General features: G+C 50.9%; 2 protein-coding genes and 1 pseudogene across 4 annotated transcripts; 1 reads left to right on the forward strand and 2 right to left on the reverse strand.

The window, feature by feature from the left end:
• Positions 1 to 7,181: 7,181 nt before the first annotated feature.
• On the reverse strand, positions 7,182 to 12,639 carry LOC120712803 (cylicin-2-like). Of its 3 annotated transcripts, none has more exons than XM_039998692.1 (3): positions 12,385 to 12,639; positions 12,046 to 12,242; positions 7,182 to 7,992 (listed from the first exon to the last, which is right to left on the reverse strand). In XM_039998692.1, the coding sequence occupies exons 2-3, from the start codon at positions 12,141 to 12,143 to the stop codon at positions 7,521 to 7,523; spliced, it is 570 nt and encodes a 189-aa protein (XP_039854626.1). In that variant the 5' UTR covers positions 12,144 to 12,242; positions 12,385 to 12,639; the 3' UTR covers positions 7,182 to 7,520. The 3 variants fall into 3 exon arrangements, with proteins under 3 accessions (XP_039854626.1, XP_039854625.1, XP_039854624.1); XM_039998691.1 differs by having other exon boundaries at positions 12,046 to 12,245; positions 12,378 to 12,639; XM_039998690.1 differs by having other exon boundaries at positions 12,378 to 12,638.
• Positions 12,640 to 17,822: 5,183 nt separating this feature from the next.
• LOC120713522 lies at positions 17,823 to 19,572 on the reverse strand (annotated as a pseudogene).
• Positions 19,573 to 21,870: 2,298 nt separating this feature from the next.
• Positions 21,871 to 25,843, forward strand: LOC120712804 (potassium transporter 26-like). Its single transcript, XM_039998693.1, has 8 exons — positions 21,871 to 22,083; positions 22,194 to 22,416; positions 22,808 to 23,056; positions 23,523 to 23,573; positions 23,699 to 23,959; positions 24,130 to 24,182; positions 24,253 to 24,622; positions 24,864 to 25,843. The coding sequence occupies exons 1-8, from the start codon at positions 21,871 to 21,873 to the stop codon at positions 25,676 to 25,678; spliced, it is 2,235 nt and encodes a 744-aa protein (XP_039854627.1). The 3' UTR covers positions 25,679 to 25,843.
• The last annotated feature ends 777 nt before the right edge of the window (positions 25,844 to 26,620 follow it).

A 26,620-nucleotide genomic window follows, 5' to 3' on the forward strand; every position in this document is an offset into this window, starting at 1 on the left:
TCTAGCCAGGAACACTACCTGCCGCCTCTTTTACGTTCTTGGTCCGGCAGCGCTTGCCCTTTTGCCGCGCGAGCATGTATAGTGATCAGCCCGAGCATGACGACGTGGGATACGAGTGGTCTTGGCGACTTGGCCGCAGGCAGACCCGGGAAGATGGAGATAGCGACACGCCGTGACGCTGACGGTGCCGAGGTTTTTACTGGCAAGATGGAGATAGTAACGTGTGGATTTTAACGGAATGATACGTATTGAATGAAAATTTAAAATCCGATGGTAACGAGGCTAAATTTTTTATAGTACACACGGAATAACTAAAAGTTTGCAAGGCATTTAAGCAATTTTCTTTATCAGCGAGGTCTGGCCCCCTGATATTTTATATTAAAAAATCCACAGTATACCCACGCGAATATGATGCTTCATTCCCTAGCTACTAGCAGTCACCACCAATCCACCATTTGCCCGTACATGGATCCTGCATCTGCCTGCCTGCATGGTCCCCGGGGCACGGGTACAGGGCCGGTGGGCCGGGGATAAGTTTGCACCGGTGGCGGCATGGCGGAGGCCCGTGCCATCTCATACCAGCGCGATCGACCAACAGTGGCCGTCGGCGTACGGCGGCTTACCTACAGGGCGTGCCGTACGGCGCGGGCTCGCGGCGGCACAGCGCAGATCTGCGCGCGCGGGGCAACGAGACGGATCGGGCGGGCCGGGGCCCAAAGAGGCGCGCGCTACAGGCCCTCCCCGCAGGGACTATTCATGGGCCCTTCAGGGGCTCGCGGGGGACGCCTTTCCATCGTCTCATGGGCTGGCTGCTGCTGCCGACACGAGGAAGGCCCACTAGCGTAACAACACGGGCGGGCCCGCGGGTACGGGTGCTGCTCGGGGGTCACACGCGTGATCCTGAGTGGAATTGCAGGTTGCGGGTAGACTGCCTCTTAGAATTTTGTGTTTTTAGTTTGAAATCGGCTAAAAAAATCAATCTATTCGTATTTTGCACCGGTGGCGCAGGCCCGTGCCATCTCATACCAGCGCGATCGATCAACAGTGGCCGTCGGCGTACCTACAGGGCGTGCCGTACGGCGCGGGCTCGCGGCGGCACAGCGCAGATCTGCGCGCGCGGGGCAACGAGACGGATCGGGCGGGCCGGGGCCCAAAGAGGCGCGCGCTACAGGCCCTCCCCGCAGGGACTATTCATGGGCCCTTCAGGGGCTCGCGGGGGACGCCTTTCCATCGTCTCATGGGCTGGCTGCTGCTGCCGCCACGAGGAAGGCCCACTAGCGTAACAACACGGGCGGGCCCGCGGGTACGGGTGCTGCTCGGGGTCACACGCGTGATCCTGAGTGGAATTGCATGTTGCGGGTAGACTGCCTCTTAGAATTTTTTGTTTTTAGTTTGAAATCGGCTAAAAAAAATCAGTCTATTCGTATTTTGCACCGGTGGCGGCATGGCGGAGGCCCGTGCCATCTCATACCAGCGCGATCGACCAACAGTGGCCGTCGGCGTACGGCGGCTTACCTACAGGGCGTGCCGTACGGCGCGGGCTCGCGGCGGCACAGCGCAGATCTGCGCGCGCGGGGCAACGAGACGGATCGGGCGGGCCGGGGCCCAAAGAGGCGCGCGCTACAGGCCCTCCCTGCAGGGACTATTCATGGGCCCTTCAGGGGCTCGCGGGGGACGCCTTTCCATCGTCTCATGGGCTGGCTGCTGCTGCCGCCACGAGGAAGGCCCACTAGCGTAACAACACGGGCGGGCCCGCGGGTACGGGTGCTGCTCGGGGGTCACACGCGTGATCCTGAGTGGAATTGCATGTTGCGGGTAGACTGCCTCTTAGGATTTTGTGTTTTTAGTTTGAAATCGGCTAAAAAAATCAGTCTATTCGTATTTTGTACCGGTGGCACAGGCCCGTGCCATCTCATACCAGCACGATCGACCAACAGTGGCCATCGGCGTACGACGGCTTACCTACAGTGCGTGCCGTACGCGGGCGGGCTCGCGGCGGCACAGCGCAGATCTGCGCGTGCGGGGCAACGAGACGGATCGGGCGGGCCGGGGCCCAAAGAGGCGCGCGCTACAGGCCCCGCGGGGACTGTTCATGGGCTCGTTGTCGTCCTCCCTCTCGTCATCTCACGAGTCATGCCCCGCTCTCTCTGGCCGCTGGCCGCTGCCCGCTGCTGCACCTGCTGGCTGCAGAAGGAGGACCGCCGCCGTACGCGTCGCGGCCTGGGAAGGAATGGACGCCACGAACACGCCCAAAAGGAGATTTTGTTCCCCGGCCGCTGGATTCGCTCGGGGGGCCCTGCCTGGCGGCCTGCAACAAAAGAGAGCTGAGCCTGCGCGTGAGCTCTCGCTCCTACGGCCCGGCCGGCCCCCTCGCGTGACGCGCGCGGCGCGGGCACTGCCACCAAAGTCCGAAGCCCCCCGGCGCATGCAGCACGCGCCGCACTGTGGAGGCCGGCCGGCGGGAGCCGCCCAGCCGGCCACTGGATCCTCCGGCTCCGTTGCTGGCGTCCCTTAGCCGACAGGGAATCATCGGTCGCGGGGACAGCGACGGTGATGGGTGATTCTGCGATCCGGGAGGGGATTGGCGGCGCCGGATCGGTGGCCAGTGGCGTCGTGGCGTCATCCAGGTGCCATTCTGCGGCTCGAGTAAAACTTGTTTGCCTCCCCCTGCCGGCTGCCGCCATGGGGACCTTTGGTTCTGCAGCAAGCAGCATGGCAACATGTAGCCATGCTGGTTACCGTTTTTTTTTCCAACAAAAAAGGCAGCAGGAAAAAAAACGATGCAACATACGTTCAAAAAACAATGTTGCAATAGTCCCTGCAGCGAGGAATCAAGGATCTGCACGTCTTTCAGCTTGATAATAATTATTGATTCGTCACCTGCCGATTTTTGGTGGAGAGTAGTAGTTTGGAATCGTCGGAAAGGCAGAATGCTTCGTCAGCCTCAGGCCCGAACGAAAATTTTATCTGATCTGTTCGGCGGCCCATGCGAGCGCGGAATCCACGCCAAGGCGGACCAAGCCTAGGCCGTAACCTTCGTTTTGGGCTCATTTTAAGCCCGCGAGAAATCAGCCAGGATGCTGGGTCCATGAGGCCCACGCGCCCACTGCACCGTGTGGCCAGACCTCTTTCGACGTTGGTCCGAGCCCAGTTTCGTCTTTTCTTTTTTTTAAAAAAAATCTCCGATGGGGTTATAGGTCAGGATTTTTTTAAAAAATCTCAAAAAAAAGGTCAGGATTTTTTAGAGCTGGGACTAACGGAAATGAAGAAGACAACATGGCATGCCAGCTTAACGGTGCTGGTGCTGCTAGTTGGGATGGCTGAGGATCATGAACGGTGGATGCGGATGTGGATGGAGTTGAGCCGACAGTGAGCTTAGAAGAAGGGAGGGCGGCACTGACTAGAAGAGGAGGAAGCAATTCGATATTACATCGCCGAATCTAATGTTAGAGGTACAGGTCGATGTCCTTAGGCTGTCCGCACTGGGATTTGTATCCCACGCGCTAGCCTTTTACAGTTCAACTTTGGAGAAAAAAAAGTGCCGTAGCGGGGCTATGTAAACTGAACGGTAAAGTAGAAAGCCAACTTTTCATCGTTATTCTCAGCGCGGTGCAGGACGTGTGCCATCGGCTACGTGGCGCGGGCCCCGGCGCTCGCTCCAACCACCTCGTCTTCCTCGGCCATGTGCGCGGAGAGAGAGGGAAGACGGCGGCGGCGACGGGGCGGAGCAGGAAGGGAGGCGTCACGCTCCGCCCCGGCTCCCGCACGCGCACGGGCCTGCTCCAGAGCGGCCGGCCCCGAGGCCGAGGCCCCGCCGCCGCCAATTCGCCTCCGACCTCGCCCGATCCACCGCCGTCTGTGTCTGATCCACTCGAGGGAGGACCGGATCCGCGCCGGGGAGGGCCCGCCGCCGCCTCGACCGCCCGGCCAGAGCAGGCGGCGGCGGCGAGCGCACCCGCCGACCGGACCTCCCTAGCCGCTACTCCCCCTGCCGTCGGAGGGGTTGCTCGAGCTCGGCGAGGTGGCCGGACCTCCCTAGCCGTTGCGCACCGCCGCGGTCCGCCTCGCCGCACGCCCGGAGCTCGAGCCCTCGCCGGCCGCCGCGGGCGTGTAGGAATATGGGGTAGCAAAAACAAAAATTTTCTACCGCATAAACCAGGATTACTGCAGTTATAGATCACGGGATTACCACTAGACGCGCGGTTGTGGAACTTCTGTAGCGCGTCGGTGTAGTGCAGATGGAAACCGGCAATGCAGTTGCGAGAACCTCCTCTCGTGCGGCTCGTCCTTGTGCAGCAGATGCAGCACCTCCAAGGTATCCACACGTACGGGAAGAAGCGTCGCGATCCGGACTGCTAGGGCATTAATCAATACAAGTTGTTATCCATGAATATTCAAGATACACTTTATTAATAATGAATACAAGGAAATATGATTGCCTCTAGGGCATATTTCCAACAGGGCGCCGGTGAGCGCGGCCATGGCGGCAGCCGCCGAGCTTCGAGGGAGCAGACGAGGGCCCGTGTGCCTGCCGCACGAGCCGCTCCTGCCGGCGTGCTTCCTCCACTGGGGAGCCGTTGTGCCGCGCCGCCATGCCCACGGGCTAGGGCCGCTCCGCCAGCGCCGCGCACGAGGGGCCGCGCGCAGTCCACCGCCGCACCGTCCTCGCGCGAAGCTCGGCCGCCGCCCCACGCGGGCTTCCCCGGTGAGCCGCGCCGAGATCTGGCGCCACCCCGAGCGGGCGTCCACGGCGCGCCGGGGGGCAGGGCGGGCGCCGCCGAGGGGCAGGGGCCATGGGGCGTGCCGCGACGACGAGGCCCGCCGACCACCCCTGCTTCGCGCCCCGCCCCTCGCCGAGGAGGATGGATGGGGTGGGCGCCGGCCCACGCCTCGCCGGCAACGGAACCATGGCGAGGGACGGACGCGCCGGGGGCGGGGGCCCTGCTCCGCCACGAGGTCGCCGGGGGCGCCGAGGTCCAGATGCGGCGGGGAGAGGAGAGAGAGAATGGGAGGAGGAGAGAGAGAATGGAAAGGGTAAAAAGAAAGAGATAAAAAATCTGACGTGTGGGTCCCGTGGCTGGCAGTTGGTATAAAGAGTGATATAGAGAATGAATGGGTGCGGAGAAACTGAATATAGAGAAGAGAATATTGATGACTAGGATGAAATATTCCGTTTAGAGAGTGAATTTGGAGTATGACGAGTGTGGATAGCCTTAAAGGTCTCTCTGAACGGGGAGGCCATACATCATAAATGCTATAGTTTGTGGATCTGTTGCTTGAAGGTAATATTGGGCTATTTTCTCCTCCTCCCACTGCCTCTGAAGGGCCCAAGGCAGTCCAACCACACGCCTTCTTCCTCCTCGAGCTGGTGCTCTGCTTGCCCGCCATAGGATTGGGTTCGGGGTCTTTGGAGTTTGGGTTTCGGGGCTGCCAAGGGCGGCTGCTCGCCGCCGGCCGGGCGGCGGGAGACAGCGGTTGGGCCGGCATCAGGGCGGGAGGGGGGAGGGGTCGACAGTGAAGATGGAGGTGGACAGAGGCAGCGGCGCGGGCGGGTTAGGATCATGTCAGAGCTTCGGCGTGGAGCTCAGCAGGACCCTAGCCCCCTCGCGCCGATGGGATGGGGGAGGGGCTAGGTGTCAGGCGTTCGCGACGAGCGCGGGGCGTCAGGAGGAAGACGATAGGCGTAGGAAGAAGATATGAACCAATAGGCCGCACTTCATGCCACCTTAAGGTGATAAATGGTAATTTCATCACCTAAAGCGATGCCCACCCGCACCCCCTCCCTAAGAGTCCCTCCTTTAGTTTGATTCTATCTAGCAGTACCAGTTTTATAAAATTTGACACGTCTAAAAAACAAGCATAAGTAACTGGACAAGAAAAGATCGGTGGTAGGGTGCAATTTTTTTTCCCGGGAGATACAGTGTGTGCAATTTAAACGAGGTTAAAAGAAGAGAGTGAAGTTTTTCGAAAGGCTCTCCCTCGCGACTCAGGGGCGACTCCGCGCCACCGCTTCCCGACCTCGCCTCGCTGCCTCCGGTGGCCGCTGCCGCCGCCGGCGTCCGGCCGGGCGGCGGCGGCGGCCGGCGGCCGAGCCGAAGCCGGCTCCGCTTGCCTCCTCCTTCCCTCCCCCTCTCTCTCCTTCCCCTGCCTCCAAACCATGGTCGCCGTCCCGCCCCGCCCCTCGCCGCCGGCGGCCGTCGGGGGCCGGATCCGGCCTCCCCATCGCTGGATCTACCCCCACCATGGCCGGATCTGCTCGTGGCCTCCCTCCCCCGGCGGGTGTTGTGGGATCCCGGCGCGCTCCGGTTGGCCGCCGCCGCCGCTGGGCACGGCCGCGTGCTGCCCTGCTGCGCTTCGCCGTCCTCGGCTGCCGTCGCCCCTCGTCGGTGTTCGCCCTGGGGTGGCCGCCCCTGGTCGGGCGTCGCGTCCGCCTCCAACTTCGGGGGACCTCGCCGCCGCTGGTGCCACTCGGGGGCCGTGGCCTCTGCTGCTCGCCTCGGGTGCTCGCGTCGCTTGCTCCTTCGTCCGCCTGGCCGCCCCTTCCCGGCGTTGTGCTTTTCGGTGGATGCTTTTCTACCGTCTCCTGCTTCGTGGTTGCGACAGTACTTTGTGCAGGTCTTGCTCTTCGGGTGGCTACTGTTCGGGCGTCTTGTTTGGAGGGTCCCCCCTTCGTGCTTCTTCTGTTGTGTCCGCGGCTGCGGCCGTTTGTGAGTTTGTTTGTGCTTTTTCTTTAGTGTTTCTTTTTATTTAGTCCTTTGTGTTCTTGTGTTGGCCAAGTTTTGTTTGGCCGCAACAAGATTATGTTTGTAACTGCTTTCTTCTTAATGAAAAACGTGCTCAGGCACGGTCGCGAAAAATACAGTGTGTGCAATTTGATCGAGTAGAACAACTTAGTTGTCGAGATCGAAACTTCCATTGTTCGACAGAGAAAAGTGACGGCAGAAAAAAGGAGCACCGTGCATCTTGTGTTCCTAAAGGAGAAACATCATCTCGTCAAAGACAACTCAATTGGATGTGTACTAGCTATAGTACACTCAATCTTTATCCCGTGAAAAAAAAATTGCCTACAGATAGCGGATACCGATGCTGTGAGCGACCACAAGTGTTGCGGTAAAAAGCCACACCAGTGGCGTAGACTTCCCGCACTTTGTTGCGGTAACTAAACAGGAATTCACAAAACAGAGGGTAAATACTAAAATTTTCACCGGGAATGCTTGCTTAAACTTTCAACGCAAACCACCAGCCACTACTACTACTACTACCTTGAGGCTAACGAACGCACGAGCTATAAGCCTACAATAATAACTAGCTAGCTTAGTAGCTTGTCAGCCACCGACCAGCACATAATGGCACGAACATGGTCGTGTTCCTAAGAAATGAAATGGAACTACCACACGCGTCAAAGATGCATGTTTGTTTCATCTCTGTAACAGAAATGGGTAGAAGCTTCAGTGAAAATGCAAAAAAAAGAGGGTAAAAACACTGGTAGCTCGCTCTAGCTTATCCGGCAGATGCTCGCTTCACTTGCACTCCACCCCGGCCTCGGCGGCTCGCCGGGGAGTGCTCTTCCGCCGGCTTCCGTTCGGCCGGAACCCATTGGACTTGGACTTCACACGGCCATCCTCCTCGCCCGCTTCTTCCGCCAGCTCGTCGGGGCCGCGCTTCAGCCGGCGGCGCCGCCGCTTCTTGCCTCCGCCCTCAGCCGAGCTGCTCTTGGAGTCCTTGCTTGGCCGCACGACGGGTTTTGCGCCGCCGTCTCCGGCATCCTCCTCGGCCTCGACGGCGTCCTTGTCGTCGGCGTCGTCGTTGAGAGGCTTCTGATGAGGCCTTCTTCCCCTCCTCTTAGGGGTGGGCGGCACCTCCTCGCCGCCGCTGCTGCCGTCTTCGTCGTCGTTGCTCGCGGCTTCGATCGCTTTCTTACTCTTCCCTCGAGGCCTGCCCATGTATCCAATGGTTCCAACCAAACAAGGGGGCCTCCCTACTTGTCCAGAGCTGCAAAATTGCACAAGAAACACGTCAGGCATCTTGCTTGCCAGTCTACGCATCTCAGTCATATACACTACACCTCAGCCGATGCAAAAACCGTTCTACTTGTCTGAAACTGAAGAGGATAAAGGTAGCATGCACTCGGAAAAATGGATGTGCCACAGATGTTCGAGATGAAACAAAGGTACAGGCTACAGTTGATTGACATGGAGTAGTGAAAAAAATTCAAAAATCAGGTGCTTGCTGTATGATGACGACGAGCACGGAGGCAGAGCGCTGAGCTGCAGTTGCGCTACTGCTCGAAAGGTGCGCAAAGGGCGTGGAGCCTTGAGCTAGGCTAACCATCTGAAGAACCAATGGATCGAGCAAAGAGGACCAGGATGATGAACAGCAACATGGAGAGGCTCGAGGAGAAAGCAGCCATCTATTACCAAGAACTCTCAGCGGTTACAGAAAGGGACTCGAGAGCATCATTCATACTAGACTGATAGACATACACTCCATCACCACAACGACGACTAACTCTCACCAGAGGGATTCTGAAACCTGAATCCTAACCAAACAAAGAGCACGAACACGGATCGAACAGAAACAGGATACAGGAACAAAGGAATGGAACTGCAGAGTGCAGACGCTGACCTCTTCCCGCCTCGTGCCTGTATCTGCTTGCGCCCTGCCCTGCCTTGCTCGTAGAGGCTCAAGAGCAACCCATCCGATCCCTCTGGGACTGACGGATTATTCTGCGCACCGGCTGCCGAGAGATTTCCTCGATAGAGGTTTGTGTGGTTCTTGGAAACGATCCGGGATAGGATGAATGCAGAGATCGACCAGCAGGCCCCAGGGAGGAAGGCAGCTCGAGGAAGCAGTGTGGGACTCCGTGGTGTGGCGATGCGTGGTTTCTATAGGCCGGTGGACAATGCTCCAGATGTTGTCAGCGGACTCGGCAGGTGGCGATGCTGATGAGAGCGGGGTCTGGAGTGTTCACAGGAAAGAGTAGCAGCTACTAAGGCCCTGTTTAGTTCCTAAAAATTACCTACAGTATCCGTCACATCGAATCTTTCGAAACATGCATGTAGTATTAAATATAATTGAAAAAAATAACTAATTACACAGTCTAGCTAATTACCACGAGATGAATCTTTTAAGCTTAATTAGCCCATGATTAGACATTGTTTGGCAAGTAACAATAAAATGTGTTACAATACCAAAACTCAAATTAGCACCAGCGAGGGATTAATTAGCTGCACCGTTTCGAAGAAAAAGTGAGAGGCACGTGCTCATTAGCTTTGTAGCACAGGTCGGATCCGGTTGGAAATTACATGAGGTCCTCTTGTTTATTTCGTGTAGGTCGTACTAACTTCATCAGCTGCTAATCATCGTCTCATAATAGTATATAAAAAAGGACACGTGCGTGATTCTGTTGCCTGACAGAGACGCAAAAAAGGGTTCAATTCTCTTGCCATTTGTCACGTGATGATTTATACACTAAAATTGGAAGGAAAAAAAAACATGAACCATATCGGATCAGAAGTTCAGAACGCAGTAGCATTTTATCCTCTGGTCGATAGATCAATGGCATTTTCACGATCCCAGCTGCTAATTCTCAATCACTTGTCGTGGTACGTTGCGCTAATTAAGCTTCACGTAGTCTACATACACCATGCAGCTAAGTTAGGCCGGAAAAAGAGAACGAGACTTCATTTTTTTTTCTTTCTTCAGCGGGAGAAGTTAAACGAGCTTTGCGTTCGTACTAAACACGGTGCTTCCTGGCGCATGCAGTACTAGAGCTTTGGACGTGTACAAAAAGCTTGAAGCGTGAGGCCGACGATCGACACACGACGACGTCCCTGTCACTGCAAAGATGGAGCTTTCTTCCCGGCGCGGCGATGATCTCGCTGCAAATCTCGACGGATCCAACCACTTGATATGATGCGCCCCCTCCCTCCGGCGAGTCAAAAATAAAAAAATTGACCTCCCCCGCCGCGCGCAGCAGCAGCAGCAGCAGCTTGCGGCGGCGTTCGCTTCCGCCGCACGAAAAGGAGGCCTCGGTGGTGGTGGCGGATCAGACGACGACGAGGCCGGCCGTGGGTGACTCACAGCCACCCGTGCCTTCGCCATCACTCCACCTCTGACCCATCCTCCTGCTAGCGTAAACTTTGGCTGGCCACCGCGCTGTCAGCGTCGTCGTCAGGCACACCGAGCTAGATGAGTGGGCAGGAGAAAAAAAAGGAGCGGCGACGGCCGGGGTGAACAGTGTGGAAGAAGGGAGGGAGGAATTCACTGTGTTCGGCATGTTGGAGCTGTAGTGCCGTGAGAAAAAATACTGTTATCTAGCTGGTGGATGGAAAGATGTGAGAAGGAAATACTGTAGCTCTGGAGTACTACGTACCAGCCGAACGCAGTGATTGGGGAGGGGAGGGGAGGGCAGCGTGCAGGCAGGAGGTGGCGGGCGGCCAGCGCTGCCCCCGGCGGCTACGGAAGGGGACAAGGAGTCGCGGGCAGGTGCTGTCTGCCGGTGTCGCCGACATGGGCATGCGGGCACCTGCAGGTCGAGGAGGACGCACGCCGGGGCCGGCCGGGGGCTATCGTGCCCGTGCCCTGACCGCCTCGGCGCCTTTCCCTGTTCCTTCGAAGGCTCTCACCCAATGCAATGTTCAGTCCAGGCCTGCTCTCGCACACATGCACGCACGCAGCTGCCAGACCGACGGAACCTGGGCAGAGCAGTGGCCGTAGTAGTGGCCGGTACGCGTTCAAACCTGGCGGTGCGGCCGGTCAAGGCTCGTTGATGCTGCCGCTGGCTGGACTCTGCTGGTCTCGCGGCAGGCCGGCAGCAGTGCTTCTCCTGCTGTCCTGCAGCTGCTACCGCGCCGCGGTGATTCCGAGCTCACCACTTTGCTTGTTCGTGTAGCTTCGGCACAGGGAAAGGTGGTCAAGATTCAGGGGGCATCGGTGCTCATGAAAGTGGAGTGAGGGATCAGATTTGACTGCTCATAGTCATAGGGGGTTGGTCTATGATTCCACCTGTGGACCGGCAGTTGGCGAGACAGTTGGCACTGGGCTTCATGGCTTGGACGAATGAACCTACCTGTAGTGCCTGCTGAATTCATGGCTGGGTCTCGTCACGCCTGTTGCTCCTAGAGCTGGGACTTGCCCGGCCGGGCGGTCCGGCCCGGCCTTCTCGTGCCTAGTGCGGTGTCTCGGGTCTAAATTTTTGGCCCCGCCTTCTCGTGCCCAGTGCCGTGTCGGGTCTAAATTTTTAGTGTCGTGCCCTCAGCATGCCGGTATGTTTTCGTGCCATGCCGGCCCAAGCACGACCCTCCAGATACTTGCAAATAAATTTATTTGCATCGATGCAGAAATGTTACTATTGTAATTAGTAAGCATATAAACTATCAATGGTAGAAAAATTACATGAATTTCTTGAATGAATAATATTTTCTTTCAAGATTGTTATTAATTAGAAAAGAAGATTAACCGCAAATGTTAGGAGTAGCGCGGGCTACTGGCAGTTAAACCATCGCACAAGACCCATTAATTATTTTTTTTGTTCCGAAACAATTTTCTTTTTTGTTTCCGAACATTTTGTTTGTATTGCTGGAACAATTAAAAAATTGTTCCGGAACAAATTTGACTGAATTATATACACAGACCAGTTTGTTGGACTAGTTTAGGCCTAAAGCAAAGAACTGGAGTGGGGGAGAGGCTAGTGCGATGGAGCGCCCCCAGCAGCCCCCATATTAACTGTTATAGTAGAACAATGGATTATGTACCGGCCAATGGGTTGATTTCGTGCCGTGCCGGTCCAAGCACGGTTCAAAATGCGGGTCGTGCCATACAGTCCGTCGTGCTGAGATTCCAGACACGGCACGTCCCTCGTATTCGTGTCGTGCCGGCACGGCCTAAAATATTTCGTGCCGTGCTTTAGGTCGTGTCAAATGATCGTGCCGCGGCCCGTCCAGAAATGACACAGTCCAAGTCCCAGCTCTAGTTGCTTCAATGCAACTAACCTACTGCCACGAGCATGGCTTACCCGTTAACTTCAAAAAAAGCATTGCTTACCCGCTGCCTTCATCGATTATCATCGCCGCCGGTTGGATCCGCCGCTCGACGTCCACACAGACCACAGACTCACACCGCCAGTTGGTGAATGTGAGCATCGGAGCGGAAACCTGAGCTTCAAGTCAAATCCTGTCCCGACAAAGTAGCTTGATAGATATCTTTTCTCTTTGAGAGGAGTAGCTTCATAGAAACGTTATCTACTAGAAAAAAAGAACCTCATCAGGTCGTTATCTAAAAAAGAAAAAAAACATTTTTAGGCGATTCACGTGGGCTTAAACAAACGTGAAGAGAAATCAACAGTTCAGAGTGCTACAAGCATGGAAATCATGCACCTCTCACAATTTTTAACGTAGAAGAATGCACTCTGGCTCCTCGCTGCCCCCTGATGGCCGCCGCGCCTCACCACGGGCACGAGGTGAGGGCGCAGGCGGAGGGGAGGAGAGGGGAGGCCGAAACAGGAGGGGAAGGACGGGCCGGCTGTCATCGCCAGGAAGGAGGCTGGGGTTGGCGGAGATGAGAGGGAGAGGGAGAGCGTGTGAGGGCGGGCGGAGGGGAGCGGAGAGGGGAGGTTGAGGTCGGAGAGGATAAACAAGGGGAAAGGAAGAGGATAATGTGTGGGATCCATATATCAGTGTGTGGAGGGAAAGAGTTGAAGGAGCTGTTGGTATTTAGAAAATAAAAAATGTAGAGTCTGTTGGAGTAAGTAGAGATTTTTTTTAAAAGTCAAAAGGAGAGCTAAAAATAACTACTCTATCGGATACGCTCTAATGATCCATAATTTTGGAGATTAACCACTCAATCACATTGCTCAATTGCTTTAAAACCAACATTCTTCATCACCATATGTTAAGGGCAGGCAGCGTACCATTAAAGATTAGATTATATTTCTGCCACTAAACAAGCAGCTAAGTTTCTCAAAAATTAATTAGTAAATAGTTAGACTCGCACGAACTAGAGTGGTAAATACGTAAAAACCACAAATAATTCGAATGAGTGACATGCCACCTTGCAGACATCGTGGATTCTCTGTCGCATTCGAGCCACCGTGGAGGAAGATGACACCCCTCGCCGTCGTGGGAGGGCCGGGCGCGCTACCGGTGAATAGCTCCATGGCCATGAACTCCTCGGCGGTTCCACCTTACCGCCGCCGCGGCGCACATAGACGACAACGGGCCACCGGAGCCTCATCCACTTCCAATCGGATGAGTTGGTCCTTCCTTGAGTCCAAGATGGCTTTATCCCAGATTTCCTATTGATTTTTGACCTGCTTGTTCCACTTGAATCTCTTGGATTATTAGGGCTTTTGTTACAATTTGTCGATTATGGGTTCAATTCGCGAAGTTCTTACGGATCGGATTTGACTTCTATAGAGCTGATCTACAATAGCCGTTTAGATGTAGAATTGTACTTGGCCAACACTGGACTTGCGCTTGGCGATTGTTGCAGTGACTGCTTAGGAAATCGTTTATAGATCATAGCATGTAACACCCCGGATACTCCGGGAATTTGCCCGGATACTCCGGACCTCTCCGACCTTATTTACCCTGCGCTCTTCTCTCTCCCTCATTTCCTTCCCCCTCCTGCTCGAACTGAGTCGAGCTGAGCTCGCCTCCGCCGGCGCCCCGGCCATCTCCAGCCGCCGTTCGTCGATCCCTTCCGTAAGGACCTCCACAACCTCGTCCCACACCTCCTCCACACCTCCCCATGCCTCACTCGAGCTCTTTCCCGCCGGAATCGACGGCCCTACCGCCGACCGCCATGGGAGCACTACTCGAGCTCCGCCCTTCGCGTTGATCCGCTCCTCCGGCCCTCCTCCGCCCAAATCTACCGCACAAATGGGTTCGTGGTGAGCTCCTCCACCTCCCCCACCCCTTTCCCCGGCCTTTTCTCCGTTGCTCCGTGCGCCGCACGCGCCACCGTTCACCATGAGCACGTAAGGTTGGCTGCTGTTTAGGTATACCCGGAGACTCCGGGTATAAGCCCGGATACTCCGGATTTGGAACACTCTGGGGAAAACTACGGGTATAAGTCCGGATACTCCGGACTTGGGGGTCCGGACACTCCGGATAATAGCCCGGATATTCCGGATATATATCCAGTTTTTGCACTATATTGAGTATGTTCATCACTAAGATGTACTTATGGTTTACTTTAGTTAATTTATTTTGCTAGTAGCAAAATTAAAGGGTAAGGGCCATTTTATTCATTTGACATAAACTTGTAGATTGCCAAACAAATCAAAGAAAAATCCTAAAAATACAAAACTAGCTTTGTTAGATTGGTTACGTTTATATCTACATGGAAAAATTGTTTATTCTTGTGAATTGTTCTTTTTGACCCTTGTTAGAAGTTAAATGGTATTTAGACTTATTTAAGTTGTTTATGGCAATCTATTAGTCTGAAAATTGTAAAATTTAGGTAGTAGTTTGATTTAGGCATGTGTAGTCTACCGTAAAAGTTTCATGTTTAGAAAACATAGTTTGAGGTGTTAGTTGATTTATCCATGTGTTAGTATATTTAGAAGTTAAGGGATAGTTTACAATTAAGAAGAGTCATGTTAAATTAAATTAGAAAACTATATCAGTGTTTTAGGACTTAACGGGAGTTTAATTTTCGGTCGCCGGTCTGACCGGTTAGGTAACCGGTCTGACCGGTAGTGTAGCCAGTATTAGTATAGGACCGGTCTGGGACACCGGTCTGACCGGTAGTAGTAGTCCAGAAACTCCGGGCATATATCCAGAGTCTCCGAATGTATAGGTTTGTAGTGTTTTAATTGTTGAGTTGTCCTGCTTAGCCGTACCTTGATAGTTTTAGTAATAATAATTAATTTCTTATATAAAAAGTAATGTTTAATATGAATTGTTCCTAAACTAGCTTTGTTTCCAAATCAATTAAGGGATCTTTTAAAATAATCTTTTAGGTTTGATTAACTATTTTAGCTTATATATATATAGCATATACTGCAACTTCGATCCTCACCATGCAGCACCATATTCTTGTGCATTAATTGGCATTCCATATGCATTCATATAGTACCCGTGGTGAGAACATCGTCCACGAATGGATCGTGAAGCCCAGGATCGGCGAAGCAGGATTGAGAAGGAATTCGTGAAGACCCGGCCCAATGGTCGGAAGGGCCCAAGGCCTTGCTAGAATTAACACTAACTTAGTGTTACCCTCAGGCAAGCCCCGGTGCATGTCCTACTATTTCAATTTATGAATCACCATATATGCGTATTACTTGTACATTACGTTTCAGGAGTTGTTTGAAACCTTAGTTGCGTGATCCCTAGATTTCCATGGGCCATATACTAGTATGGATAGGTCGGTAGCGCTGCTATGCTTAATAGGCTCGATAGAAGTCGAGTGATTTCCTATCACTCGCGAGATATAGGATGTTTAAGAGTCGAGTAATTTCCGGTTACTCGCGAGATATAAGATATATTTATATTTCAGTACATGAGTTGTTGAATTTGATATGGAATGAATGGAGAAGTGAGACCGGACGGGAAATGATGATGATATATAGGTATGGCAGCAGGACATGATTCCTGGGTGTCTTAGTCCCGTCTGTGTCGGTTAAGGACCGTCCGTTGTCTGGCCCTGTGATCGAGTTTGAATTGTACTAGCCGCATGCCAGAAGTAGGAGGTAGTCGAAACCGGTAAGCCGAGTACTACCTTGCTTCGAAAGTACAGGAACCCGCACCCAACTCCTGGGGTGGTCGAGTAGTCGCGGAGAATTGAGGATGCATATGTTTACTTTTGGTGGTCTCACGTTGAGCTCGGCTGACCATATGTCATTGGGCTGGTTCCTGTAGTTCGAGGCGGGGAGGGGAATGGTTCGTGCGTGTGGTCCGACGGGACTTATGCGTGCCGTGTTGGTTAGGTCCACCTTGCAAGGTTAAATCGGATCGATTCGCCGTCAGTCGCTCTTGGATATGAGCACCTTGATCGCAGCACCGCATCGTAGTGATATAATATGGAATATGGATTATACATTTATGATGACGGTTACATTGAATTATAGTATAATTGTTCTACCATGTGTGCTCTAGTTGGTTTAGGCAAATATTAGATTATAGTTAATCTATATAGAACCTGGAGCTAAAATATTGAAAATAAGGATCGATTTTTAGATGTTTTTTCTGCAAAATAAACCACCAACCAAATGGCTTGCATGTCTAGATATGTGGGCTAAGTTATACCCACTGGTCGGGTAAGTCTTGCTGAGTATTAGTTGCTCAGGGTTTGTTGTTTATCCTATTTCAGGTATAGGAGCTAACTAGGTTCACATCGGTGGGCTTGATGTGCCGTCTTGTCTTCACGTCTCGGTAGTTCTCGATTTATTTTGTTAATTTTATTTTTTTCTCTAGTACAAATGCCCTGTAAGTTAGATTCTCCTCTGCTGCTATCTTTTCTTTTGTAAAATTTAAATTTAAAGCGGTTTTGTAAAAGTCTTGATCTTATTTACTATTTTTGTAAGTTTTTTTTTATGCTGGTACCTTCTGGGCTCGCATTCATGCGAGACTTCTGGTCTGTTTTGATCGGCCTGTGGGTTGGAAACAGCTTGTCAAATTACACTTAATTAAGCTAATGCGCCTGATGTGTTCAAATAATGGCGGTTATGCTTAATTAAGCATTTTAACTCGGCGGGTCTGTCACATAGTACGCACTGTTGCTGTCTCCCTGATCTTAAAATGTTATCGGATACAACTTCTGAACTAGATAATCCAATATTCAGCTAGGTCGCTGCTGTGGCAGGCCATGGCTGATGACAGGATGAAGGCATTTGGTTGCTAACATAAGAGGAAAGGGTAAGGATAGTGTGCCATGGATCTGCATTGGTTGAGTGGCTGAAAATACTAGTGGAGTACTCCCTCCTTAATACAGGGGTGTGGTGAAATTAGGTCTGCAAGAAGTAGGGTGATGCGACTAAGTGGAGAAAAACCTGATTCTGAAGTGCACATGCTTGCACATTTAATAGTGCACATCTAGGTGGAAAGCATGATGACAGATTGGCTGAAATATATTCCTTATCTGCATTTTTTTTTCTTTTGGCATGCCACAAGGATCAACTGGTTGCGGCTGTGATGATCATCTTGGCTTGGGTTTGTTTCTCTTTTATGTAATGGTCCGCTAAGCATTCCTCTGCCTTGTTTAGTTCATTTATGCTCAGCATCCACTTATTGGCATGCGTCGTGCAAAATTTTGGGCGTCTAGCAAATTTAAAAAATCTGACACACAGAAATGAATCTCTATCTCAAAAACTTAATCATTGATATCTTGTGATTGGGTGGGAAAGAGGTTTGGAATGTGCTTAAAGTAGTCGTTGGGGTTAGTTGCAAGCCCATCAATATAGAGATTTGTAAACATAGTCACTCTTTCATAATAATGCCTTTATAAGCAACAGCCATGTTTATTCTAGCAACTCAAGTCTTACTTTTATATTTAATATGGCTACTAGAATAAGATAGTAGCACAACTAGATAAAAGATTCAGCATGCCACAGCATAGTAAATAAGAACATGAACAACTGGAGATGGAATATTGAAACACTTAAAGATGCGCTGTTAGTAATACTGTGAAACGGATCTGGTATTAATATTGACGAATTCAGCAAGGAGTTGCATTTCAGGTCGATGATCTGTTGATCTCACCACAAATGCCTCGCAAAAATACCAACAGCGCACTTCACATCTAACCAAAACCAGAAGAGAAATAAGAGCAACAGTCGCAAAAAAGTACATAATTTTTTACTTATTGCTTTATTCACCTAGCTAATTATTCGCTACTCTCGTTTCTTGCAGGGGGGGGGGGGGTAAAGGTGTGCCACAGAGTATAGATGGCAACGGATACTATCCGCGCGGATAGTGACTCTGTAAACCCGAACCCGCGGAGCAAAAACCGTGCCCGCACCCGCGCCCGTCACCCGCAACGGGCACCGCCTTACGCCCGCGCCCGCTATCCGCGGGTAACACATGCCCACGGGCATGCCCGTACCCGCCAGCCCGGCCGCTGGATCTGGTGGAGGGCACGATGGCGGTGACCGGGGACGGCGGCGGCGGCTGGGGATGGCGGCAGAGACAGCGGAGGGTGGCGGCGACCGGGGACGGCGGCGGGGAAGGCGGAGGGTGGAGGGCGCGACGGCGGCGGGGACGGTGCGCGGCAGCGGCAGCAGCAGGGGAGGCGGAGATGGTGAGCGGCAGCGCGGCCGGCGCCGGTTGCGGAGGCCTGGTCGGGGTGGGAGAGGGTGCCGAGAGCGGGAGGTGGAAGTGAGCGGCGGCGGATGGGGTGGGAGCCGGGATTGAAAAATAGGGTTTCAGGGTTCTATTATATATATATTTGTGGTTGTGACCCCACTTGTTAGTAGGACTGAAGTGGGTTTGCGGGTACGTGGGTTCGGGTAGGCTGTTTTATTATCCATTAACAAATATCCACTGGGTTTTAAACCCTGCCCGCACCCATGCCCGCGGGTTCAAACTTGCGCCCGAATCTGCGCCTGCCGGGTTTCGTACCCGCGGATACGCGGGTATTTCATACCCCATTGCCATCTTTACCACTGAGGCACTTGTTATGAACATAAGAATCTGCTCCATAGTATATCATGAACCGCTCAGTTGGTATCTCGCCGCAAAGATCATTGTAGCTGACATTGAAGTGCCCAAGCTTTATATCCTTGAGAAACTTGGACACCCCTCCTTTGATATGGTTATGGCTGAGGTCCAAATAGGTCAGGTGGTGGGGAAACCAGATCTTCGTCATGTCGAGCGTGAGCTCATTCCATGACAGATCAATCTTTGTCATCGGCTTTGCGATACCAAATAAGAACGATGGGTCACCAGTGAGCTGGTTGTGTGAAAGATCAATGGTGTCGATGTCTCCATAGGCATAATCCTCCGGGATCTGTCCTGTAAGCATGTTATTGGACAGGATGAGGAATCAGAAGCTTCCATGGAGCAATCCAGGAGGTATAGTTCCACTGAGCATGTTGCTGCTGAGGTCTATGTATCTAAGGTTGGAGAGACTACTCAGGTACTGGGGAATAGGCCCTGTCAGCTTACTGTTGGTGATGGTCAGAGCACTGAGGTTGGTTTTCACTAGGAAGTCTGGAATTGGCCCGGAGACTTGTGTGCCAGTGATATCAAGAAGCTCAAGCTGCGAGACCTTGGCAAAGGAAGAGGGGATAGGACCATACAGGCCCGGCATGGTGTCAAGCTGAATGGTCTTCAACATTGGCAGGTCACCATAGGCTGAAGGAATGGGAGCAGTGACATTGAGTCGAAATAGGGCCACAAGGTAGACGCGACCAGTCTCGAAGCAGATAACGGTGTTGTCCCAGGCACAACAGTTCGTGGCTGGGAGCCATGAAGATAGCTCGGGAGGGTTGCCGAGCTGCTCCTTGATCTTTAGGAGGGCAGCTCGGTCACTGCTGTTGCAGTCCATCGCTGATGGCAAGTTGAAAGCATTGGAGAAGAAGGCAAACAAGAGGATAAGAAGCAAAGAAGGGGGAAGGCTAGAGTTTGCCATAGCTTTCTTCTTGGTCAGAGTGGCTGAAACTCTAGTTGCGCCTCTGTTATATAGGGGTATGAAGACAGGAGGTCTCCAAGCGATAGACTGATGTGTCTTAGGGCTCGTTTGTGTAACGACCTGTCTTGTGAAACGATTAAGATCTATTTTATACGTTGATCAGACCACACCTGCTACATAACTCTCTTGCGCTTTCGTCCTCGCTTCGCGCAAAAAGGATTAACCCGGAGTTACTAGCCTTCCCAGGGTCAGCCTTTTAAGCTGATTCGCTTCTCCCTCAGTTACCGATATGGGACAATCGCTCACGTGCTACAGTATTTTTCGGCGCTACGGTAGCCACCGCTACAGTACCCCGAGATTCGGCCTGGCCCATCTGTCCTGTGAGCTAGGATGTTACAATCACCCACTCTTTAGGCTTAAAAGGATCAGAATTTTATCTCTTGGCCACGTCCCATATGTCTAGTGCTAACGGTCCCATGTGCCACGTCCGTGCGTCCAGTGCCAACGGTCCCTGTGCGACGTCCGTGCCTCGCACGCGCCCGTCCACATGCCGGTGGTATCTGCGCGCCCCACGCGCCCGTGCTCATATCCGCGCACTTTTGCCCGCAAGTGGTGTGAAACTGCGAGAGTCGGCTCTGATACCATTGTAACGACCCGGCCCGGGAGAACGACTAAGATCTACTCTGCACGTTGAGTAAAACACACTTGCTAAATAACTCTCTTGCGCTTTCGTCCTCGCTTCGCACAAAAATTGCAACCAGAGTTATTCAGCCTCCCTGGGCCTGGTATTTAAATTGATATGTACCCCCTTAGCTATCCCGTATGGACTAAACCCACGCTGCTACAATATTCCACGACGCTACAGCATCCCGGCACCCCGGCAGCTACAATAACTCACAAATCGGCCCACTGGCCTAGCCCAACTGGCCCACGGGTGGGATGTTACAGTTTGGCACCGCTTTTGCTTCACCGGCTTCATCTACTATAGCAGCACTGTAGTACACTGTAGTACGAAGCCGTCGAAGTCACGGTTTGTAGCTTCACCAGCTTCTCCCCAGCGTAGTTGGGTGTAGCACCTCGGTTTTCGATATAGCTTATTGCTACAGTTCAACACAGTGTAGCACAGTGTCTGTTACTGTATCACGAAGCTGAAGCCTCTCCTAGTGCACGTGCTTGTATGACAATGAGCATCTTGATGAAAAGCGCAGATGACGGGTTGGGTGAAGCATAATGTTTGTCTGCACTTTGGTGGTCGTTTCCTCTGCACATTTTTTTTTTGGCCATGTGAATCGCCCAATGTTATTTTCTAGGGTCAGTTGGATTCATGCCACTACAATTTCACGATTTTTGATTTTATGTTGAAATCGATGCCATTGAGTGGCATGATTTTCAACGTGAAACCCAATTTCACGGAGTTGTGGTGGCATGAATCGAATTTTCCCTATTTTCTACTGCACTGACAGTACCTGTATGTCTGATTGTCTCCTAAATACCTTGAAATCAAAACCCAGTTCCTTGATGCTCTGAAAGGAGTTGTTGAATTCGTTGAAAGCCCATCAGTGCACTGAAATATGTAACCATTTTTGCTATTCAAGAAAAGCGCCTTCAAGAAACAGGACTGATGTTACCATGAGCAGTACAGCTGGAGAACTGACAAGTGACAACTGCAGTCTGAACGCGCTACAGCCACGCCACGGCTTCCTTCCTCGCCGGACGCCGGCGTTGGTGCAATTCAGCGCATCTCTCTGGACTCCGGTGAGAGGTCGTCCGTCCAGCACTTGTCCCGTGATCGACGTCGCGCCCACCGGACGACACCGTCTTCCTCCTCGAGACACCGAGGCACCTAGCGCGTCGTGCGGTTGATGGAGCTCTCTCTGCAGTCTGCAGTGGCCGGCCCATGGCTACCTGGACGTTTGCCACCGTGGCACAAGCGCGTGACGATCGACGGCCACGAGTCGACGGCGAGAGAATCCAACGACCAGCAGCCACGCAGCACGGGATCTCGGCTAAGATTAGATTCGCCGCGTGCTTCGGTTGGGATTTTTTTTCCAATGGACCCAGATCTGACGCGCATAGATTTCTTTTCGGTTGCGTCGCATGAGCCGGCCCACGACGTCGCCGCGGATTCAGTTGGGCTTGGGAGGAGAGGCGGCGGCGGCGCACGCACGAAGCAGCGGCAGCGTGATGTATATATAGAGAGGCATCGTGACGACATTCCTTGCACGCCTCGTCTCGCGGCGGCTGCGCTCGTCGATCGAAGCGCGTTCGTTTCGTTCTCCCTCTCACCGAAGCGGCGCGATGGAGCACCACGCGCCGCCGGCGCCGGACGACGTCATCATCCAGGTGAGCGCCGCCGCGGTGGCCGCCGTGGACGACCGGAGCTCGACGAGCCAGATCGAGGAGGTCGGCGACGGCGGCGACGACGATGTCAAGACGATCATCGGCGGCGCCGGAGGCCTGACGCGCCGCACCTTCAGCGAGTCGTACAGGATGAGGCACCGCAACCCTATGGTACGTGCCGCCACCGCCGCCACCGCACCTCCGCTGTTTCCGATCCAAATAAGCAGCGGCTGCTGATCGATGGCGCCGCCGGCGATGGCCGGGGCATGGGTTGCGTGCAGGAGTTCACGCCGTGGGAGGTGGCGCTGCTGGCCTACCAGTCGCTGGGCGTGGTGTACGGCGACATCGGGACGTCGCCGCTCTACACCTTCTCGTCCTTCACCCTGCCGGACCCCGACCAGGACGACCTGCTCGGCATCCTCAGCCTCATCCTCTGGACGCTCACGCTCGTCAGCCTGGTCAAGTACGTCTTCATCGTGCTCCACGCAGACGACCACGGGGAAGGTACGCGCACGTGCTAGATGCTATATATACAAATAAATCATCTTGATTTTTTTTTCTGTTCTTCTCCTTCCTTGGAATGCGTCAAAAAGAAAATCTACTTTAACCGCCTAACCGGCTGCATGTATCGCCTAAGATCTGGGAAAATTCTGGTGTCAGTTTGGTTAGAAATGCCAAGTTTTGGGGGCTAGCCCAACAGAAAAACTAGATCCTGGTAGTGGTATAAATCTCCAACAGGCGCATAAATGTTTCAAATCGGTGTGCATTAGCAGATTATTTTTACTTACAATTTCCTCTCGAGGTGTGGTATTCAAGTGCTAGAGAATATAAATAATGCGACACGATGATGTTATGATAAGCTGTGCAGATTAACTGTCTGATTGCATCTGTGCAGGTGGTACATTTGCCCTGTACTCGCTCCTGCGTCAGCATGTGAATTTCACCGGGAAGAGGATGCCGGTGCCGGTGACAAGGTTGGCATCTGATGCCAACCTCAAGTTCCACAGCAAGAAGAGCAGCCTGCAACCGAGGATGCTCAGGTTCTTGGAAGGAAGTGTCATTGCGCAGGCGGTCATCACCTACCTTGTGCTGATTGGGACCTGCATGGTGATGGGTGATGGTGCCCTCACTCCGTCTATCTCAGGTACATACATTTTTTTTTTCAGAAGGTTATGGTTACCCCAGAATCCTAGAAAAGTGAAGAATCTCACTAGTGAACACAACATGTAGAAAAAAAAAGTGAACAACTGAAACAATGGCGTAAACTGAGAATGAACTTTTTCAGTATGAAACATGTAGATAGACTAACTTATTTCTGAATATCGGACAATGCTGTAGACAGACTTCACCCAATCAGGTATTTATGCGAGAATTGAATTAGACTTATTACTCTCTCAATCTTTTATCCCCTTCCAAATACACTAACCCCACACAAGCATTGTCTGGACCTTTCATGACAACTTCCACACCCTAAATCCTTTTGAAGCCATGTTGTTTGTCCATCGGCCACATAGTATTTATTGTCTTTACAATTAAACATTGGTAAAACTAAATTCCGGCTTAATTCTCTTTTGGATTTCCTAATGCTGTGTTCTCTTTAAATTATCCAGTTCTATCAGCTGTTCAGGGAATACAATCAAGATCTTCTAGAATTACACAAGGTACTGCTAGTTATATTTCAAACTATTCTGCGAGCTACCATCTATGATCATGGTACTTTGGCCAGACCAATTTTATTTTTGGAAGGAAAACAGTGAGGAACATTTTATATTGCTTACTATTTCAGGTCATGTTGTCCTCCTATGTGTGATTATCCTGGTGTTCCTTTTTCTTTACCAACGATATGGCACGAGCAAAGTTAGCTTCAGTTTTTCCCCAATTATGCTTGTGTGGTTCGTGTTAATTGCATCAATTGGACTATACAATATTATCAAGTATTATCCCCCAGTTCTGAAAGCCATATCACCACACTACATATATATTTTCTTCGCGAAGAACAAAAGGGCTGGCTGGGAGCAACTTGGAACAGTTGTTTTGTGCATAACAGGTAAGACTTGTAACATAACTACAATTTTTTTTATTTCGACAAGAAACATGCAGTATCATCTTTAAAACTACAAGAAACAAGAAACAAGCAAACGTTTTATGATTTTGTAATATAATACTACTAGCCAGTTTAATCACCGCACAACTAAATATATGGAGTCTTGTTATTAGGTGCTGAAGCAATGTTTGCTGACCTGGGTCATTTCAACAAGAAATCAATCCAGGTAATTAATATGGTTATTTTCCTATTGAATAAGAAACCATTAGTTACGTTTCTTTCATTTCCTCTTGCAGATGGCATATTCATGCCTAGTTTATCCATCGTTGATCCTTGCATACGCTGGTCAGGCAGCATTTTTGATCAAGAACCCATCTAAGCTCAGCACAACATTTTATAGTAGCATACCGGAACCACTGTTTTGGCCCATGTTTATTGTAGCTACTCTGTCTGCCGTGGTCGCAAGCCAGGCATTGATATCTGCCAGTTTCTCCATCATCAGGCAATCGATTGCTTTAGGTTGTTTTCCTAGAGTCACCATGAATCATACCTCTAAAAAGTATGAAGGCCAAGTATACTCTCCAGAGATCAACTACTTCTTGATGATCGCCTGTATCTTGATTACCGTTGGTTTTAAGGGTGGGCCAGAGATTGGGCAAGCCTATGGTAAGCAATCTAGCACATGTTGTATTACTTTTGTCTGTTACTTTTCTTCATCATTTTGCGGTACACACATTGTGGGCTTTAAAGCACACATGTTTGGTTTCCAGAGCTGAGGTGATGCGTATAAAGTTGAAATAGCAGTTTAGGGTTTAACCTAATGCATATAGCAAGCTTTATTAAAAAGTCGTCAGAATAGAATTTATTAGACATCATCTGATTAGACCTTTTTCCTTGTGATCTGCAGGTGTTGCAGTGATATGGGTTATGCTTATTACAACACATTTGATCACAGTGGTCATGGTTATAATATGGCAAATTCATATTGCATTAGCTGGATTCTTTTATGCTGTCTACACTGTCATTGAAGGTCTTTTCACGATATCACTTCTATACAAGATTGCACAAGGTGGTTGGGTTCCATTTGCGATAACTGCATTTTTCCTTATAATTACACTTTCTTGGACCTATGGGCGAAGCAAGAAGAATGAATATGAAACAAACAACTTGATGGATAGTCAGGAATTCATTAAAACAGTTGCTATGAGCAACAGAGTACCTGGAATATGTATCTTTTGCACAGACTTGATGAATGGCATTCCACCAATTGTGGGTCATTATGTTCAGCATATGGGTTGCCTCCGTGAACTGATGGTGTTTGTCACTGTGAGGTATCTTCCTGTTACTTCTGTACTTCCTGAAGAGCGCTTTCTCTTCGACAGACTGGAGCCTTTTGGGGTTTACAGGTGCATTGTGCAATATGGTTATATGGACAAACAGAGTATGGAGGATGATGAGTATGTTGTATCAATCATTGCATCCCTGAAGGAAATAGCTCAAAATGCTGATGAGGTCGCAATGATGGATTCAGCATTGGCAAATGGATCAACCTTTATATTTGGAAGGGTCATCTTAAAGATGAGTGACAATCACAACTGTTTCAAGCGCTTTATTATTAACAACCTTTACAGGTTCTTGCAAAAGAACTTTAGGTCCAACCTTTCCAGTCTAAAGATAGCTCCTAGTAAGACACTGCAGATTGGAATACACTACGAGATTTGAGAAGAGGAACTTTACATGTTGAAATCCTAAATGAGATTTTAGGAAATGCAGATATATGGAGTTTATGTATTTCTTATATGCAGTTGGTAACACCATCAAACTATCTATTTTGGTCAGCTTCTCCATATAAGCTGTAACAAGATCATTGTAGGTTTTGTATTTGTTTGAGCAAGGTTTTTGTTTCACACCGGTATTACATATATTTTTTTAAAGAATGATGAAATTATTTTTCTTTAATCCAATTTAGAATACGTAAATGTGAAGCATTGATCAGAATGCTTTTTGTTTTGTTGCTTGCAACACATAAAACCTACAAAACGTATTAGGACAACTTCCCTCTCAGCATTCAGTCAAGACCTTTTGCTGCCATAGCCATAATTCAAACATCTCAAACTTTGGATTAAGATAGCTCCGAGCAAGGAGACACCGTTGCCTTCAGGACATAGTTGCCTTGCAGAATACACTACTTGCCTTCAGGACATAGTTTTGTGAATGGCTCAGTTGACTGTGCATGACAAGAACAACAATGTCTCTGTAACTATCCTAATGTTGACACCAAGGTAATTCGGAAGGTGCGGCCTGAACTGGATCAATAAATTCTTCTAATGTTGAGCGATACCTCTTCATACATATATAGCTAACTTATTTCTATTGCTTGACTTGATTACTAAATTCTAACTACAGCATCAGGGTTACATATTTATATATGAAGTATGAAATTTTTTGTCAGAATATATGAAAATATATGATATTTTCAGGATTGCATATTGCCATCAAAATATCATATTTCAAATAACAAAGAAAGTAGTGCAGGTTGCTGATTAGAAGCCTGATAAATACCCATTTTCATCAATATGATTTATATGTATGCTGTCCATGAGGGGTAATTGTATTTGTATAAAAATCCTTTAGATCAAACATGGAATGTGGGGGGAAAAAGTT

This window comes from Panicum virgatum, chromosome 6K (assembly GCF_016808335.1).
Source record: "Panicum virgatum strain AP13 chromosome 6K, P.virgatum_v5, whole genome shotgun sequence".
Taxonomy (NCBI): Eukaryota; Viridiplantae; Streptophyta; class Magnoliopsida; order Poales; family Poaceae; genus Panicum; species Panicum virgatum.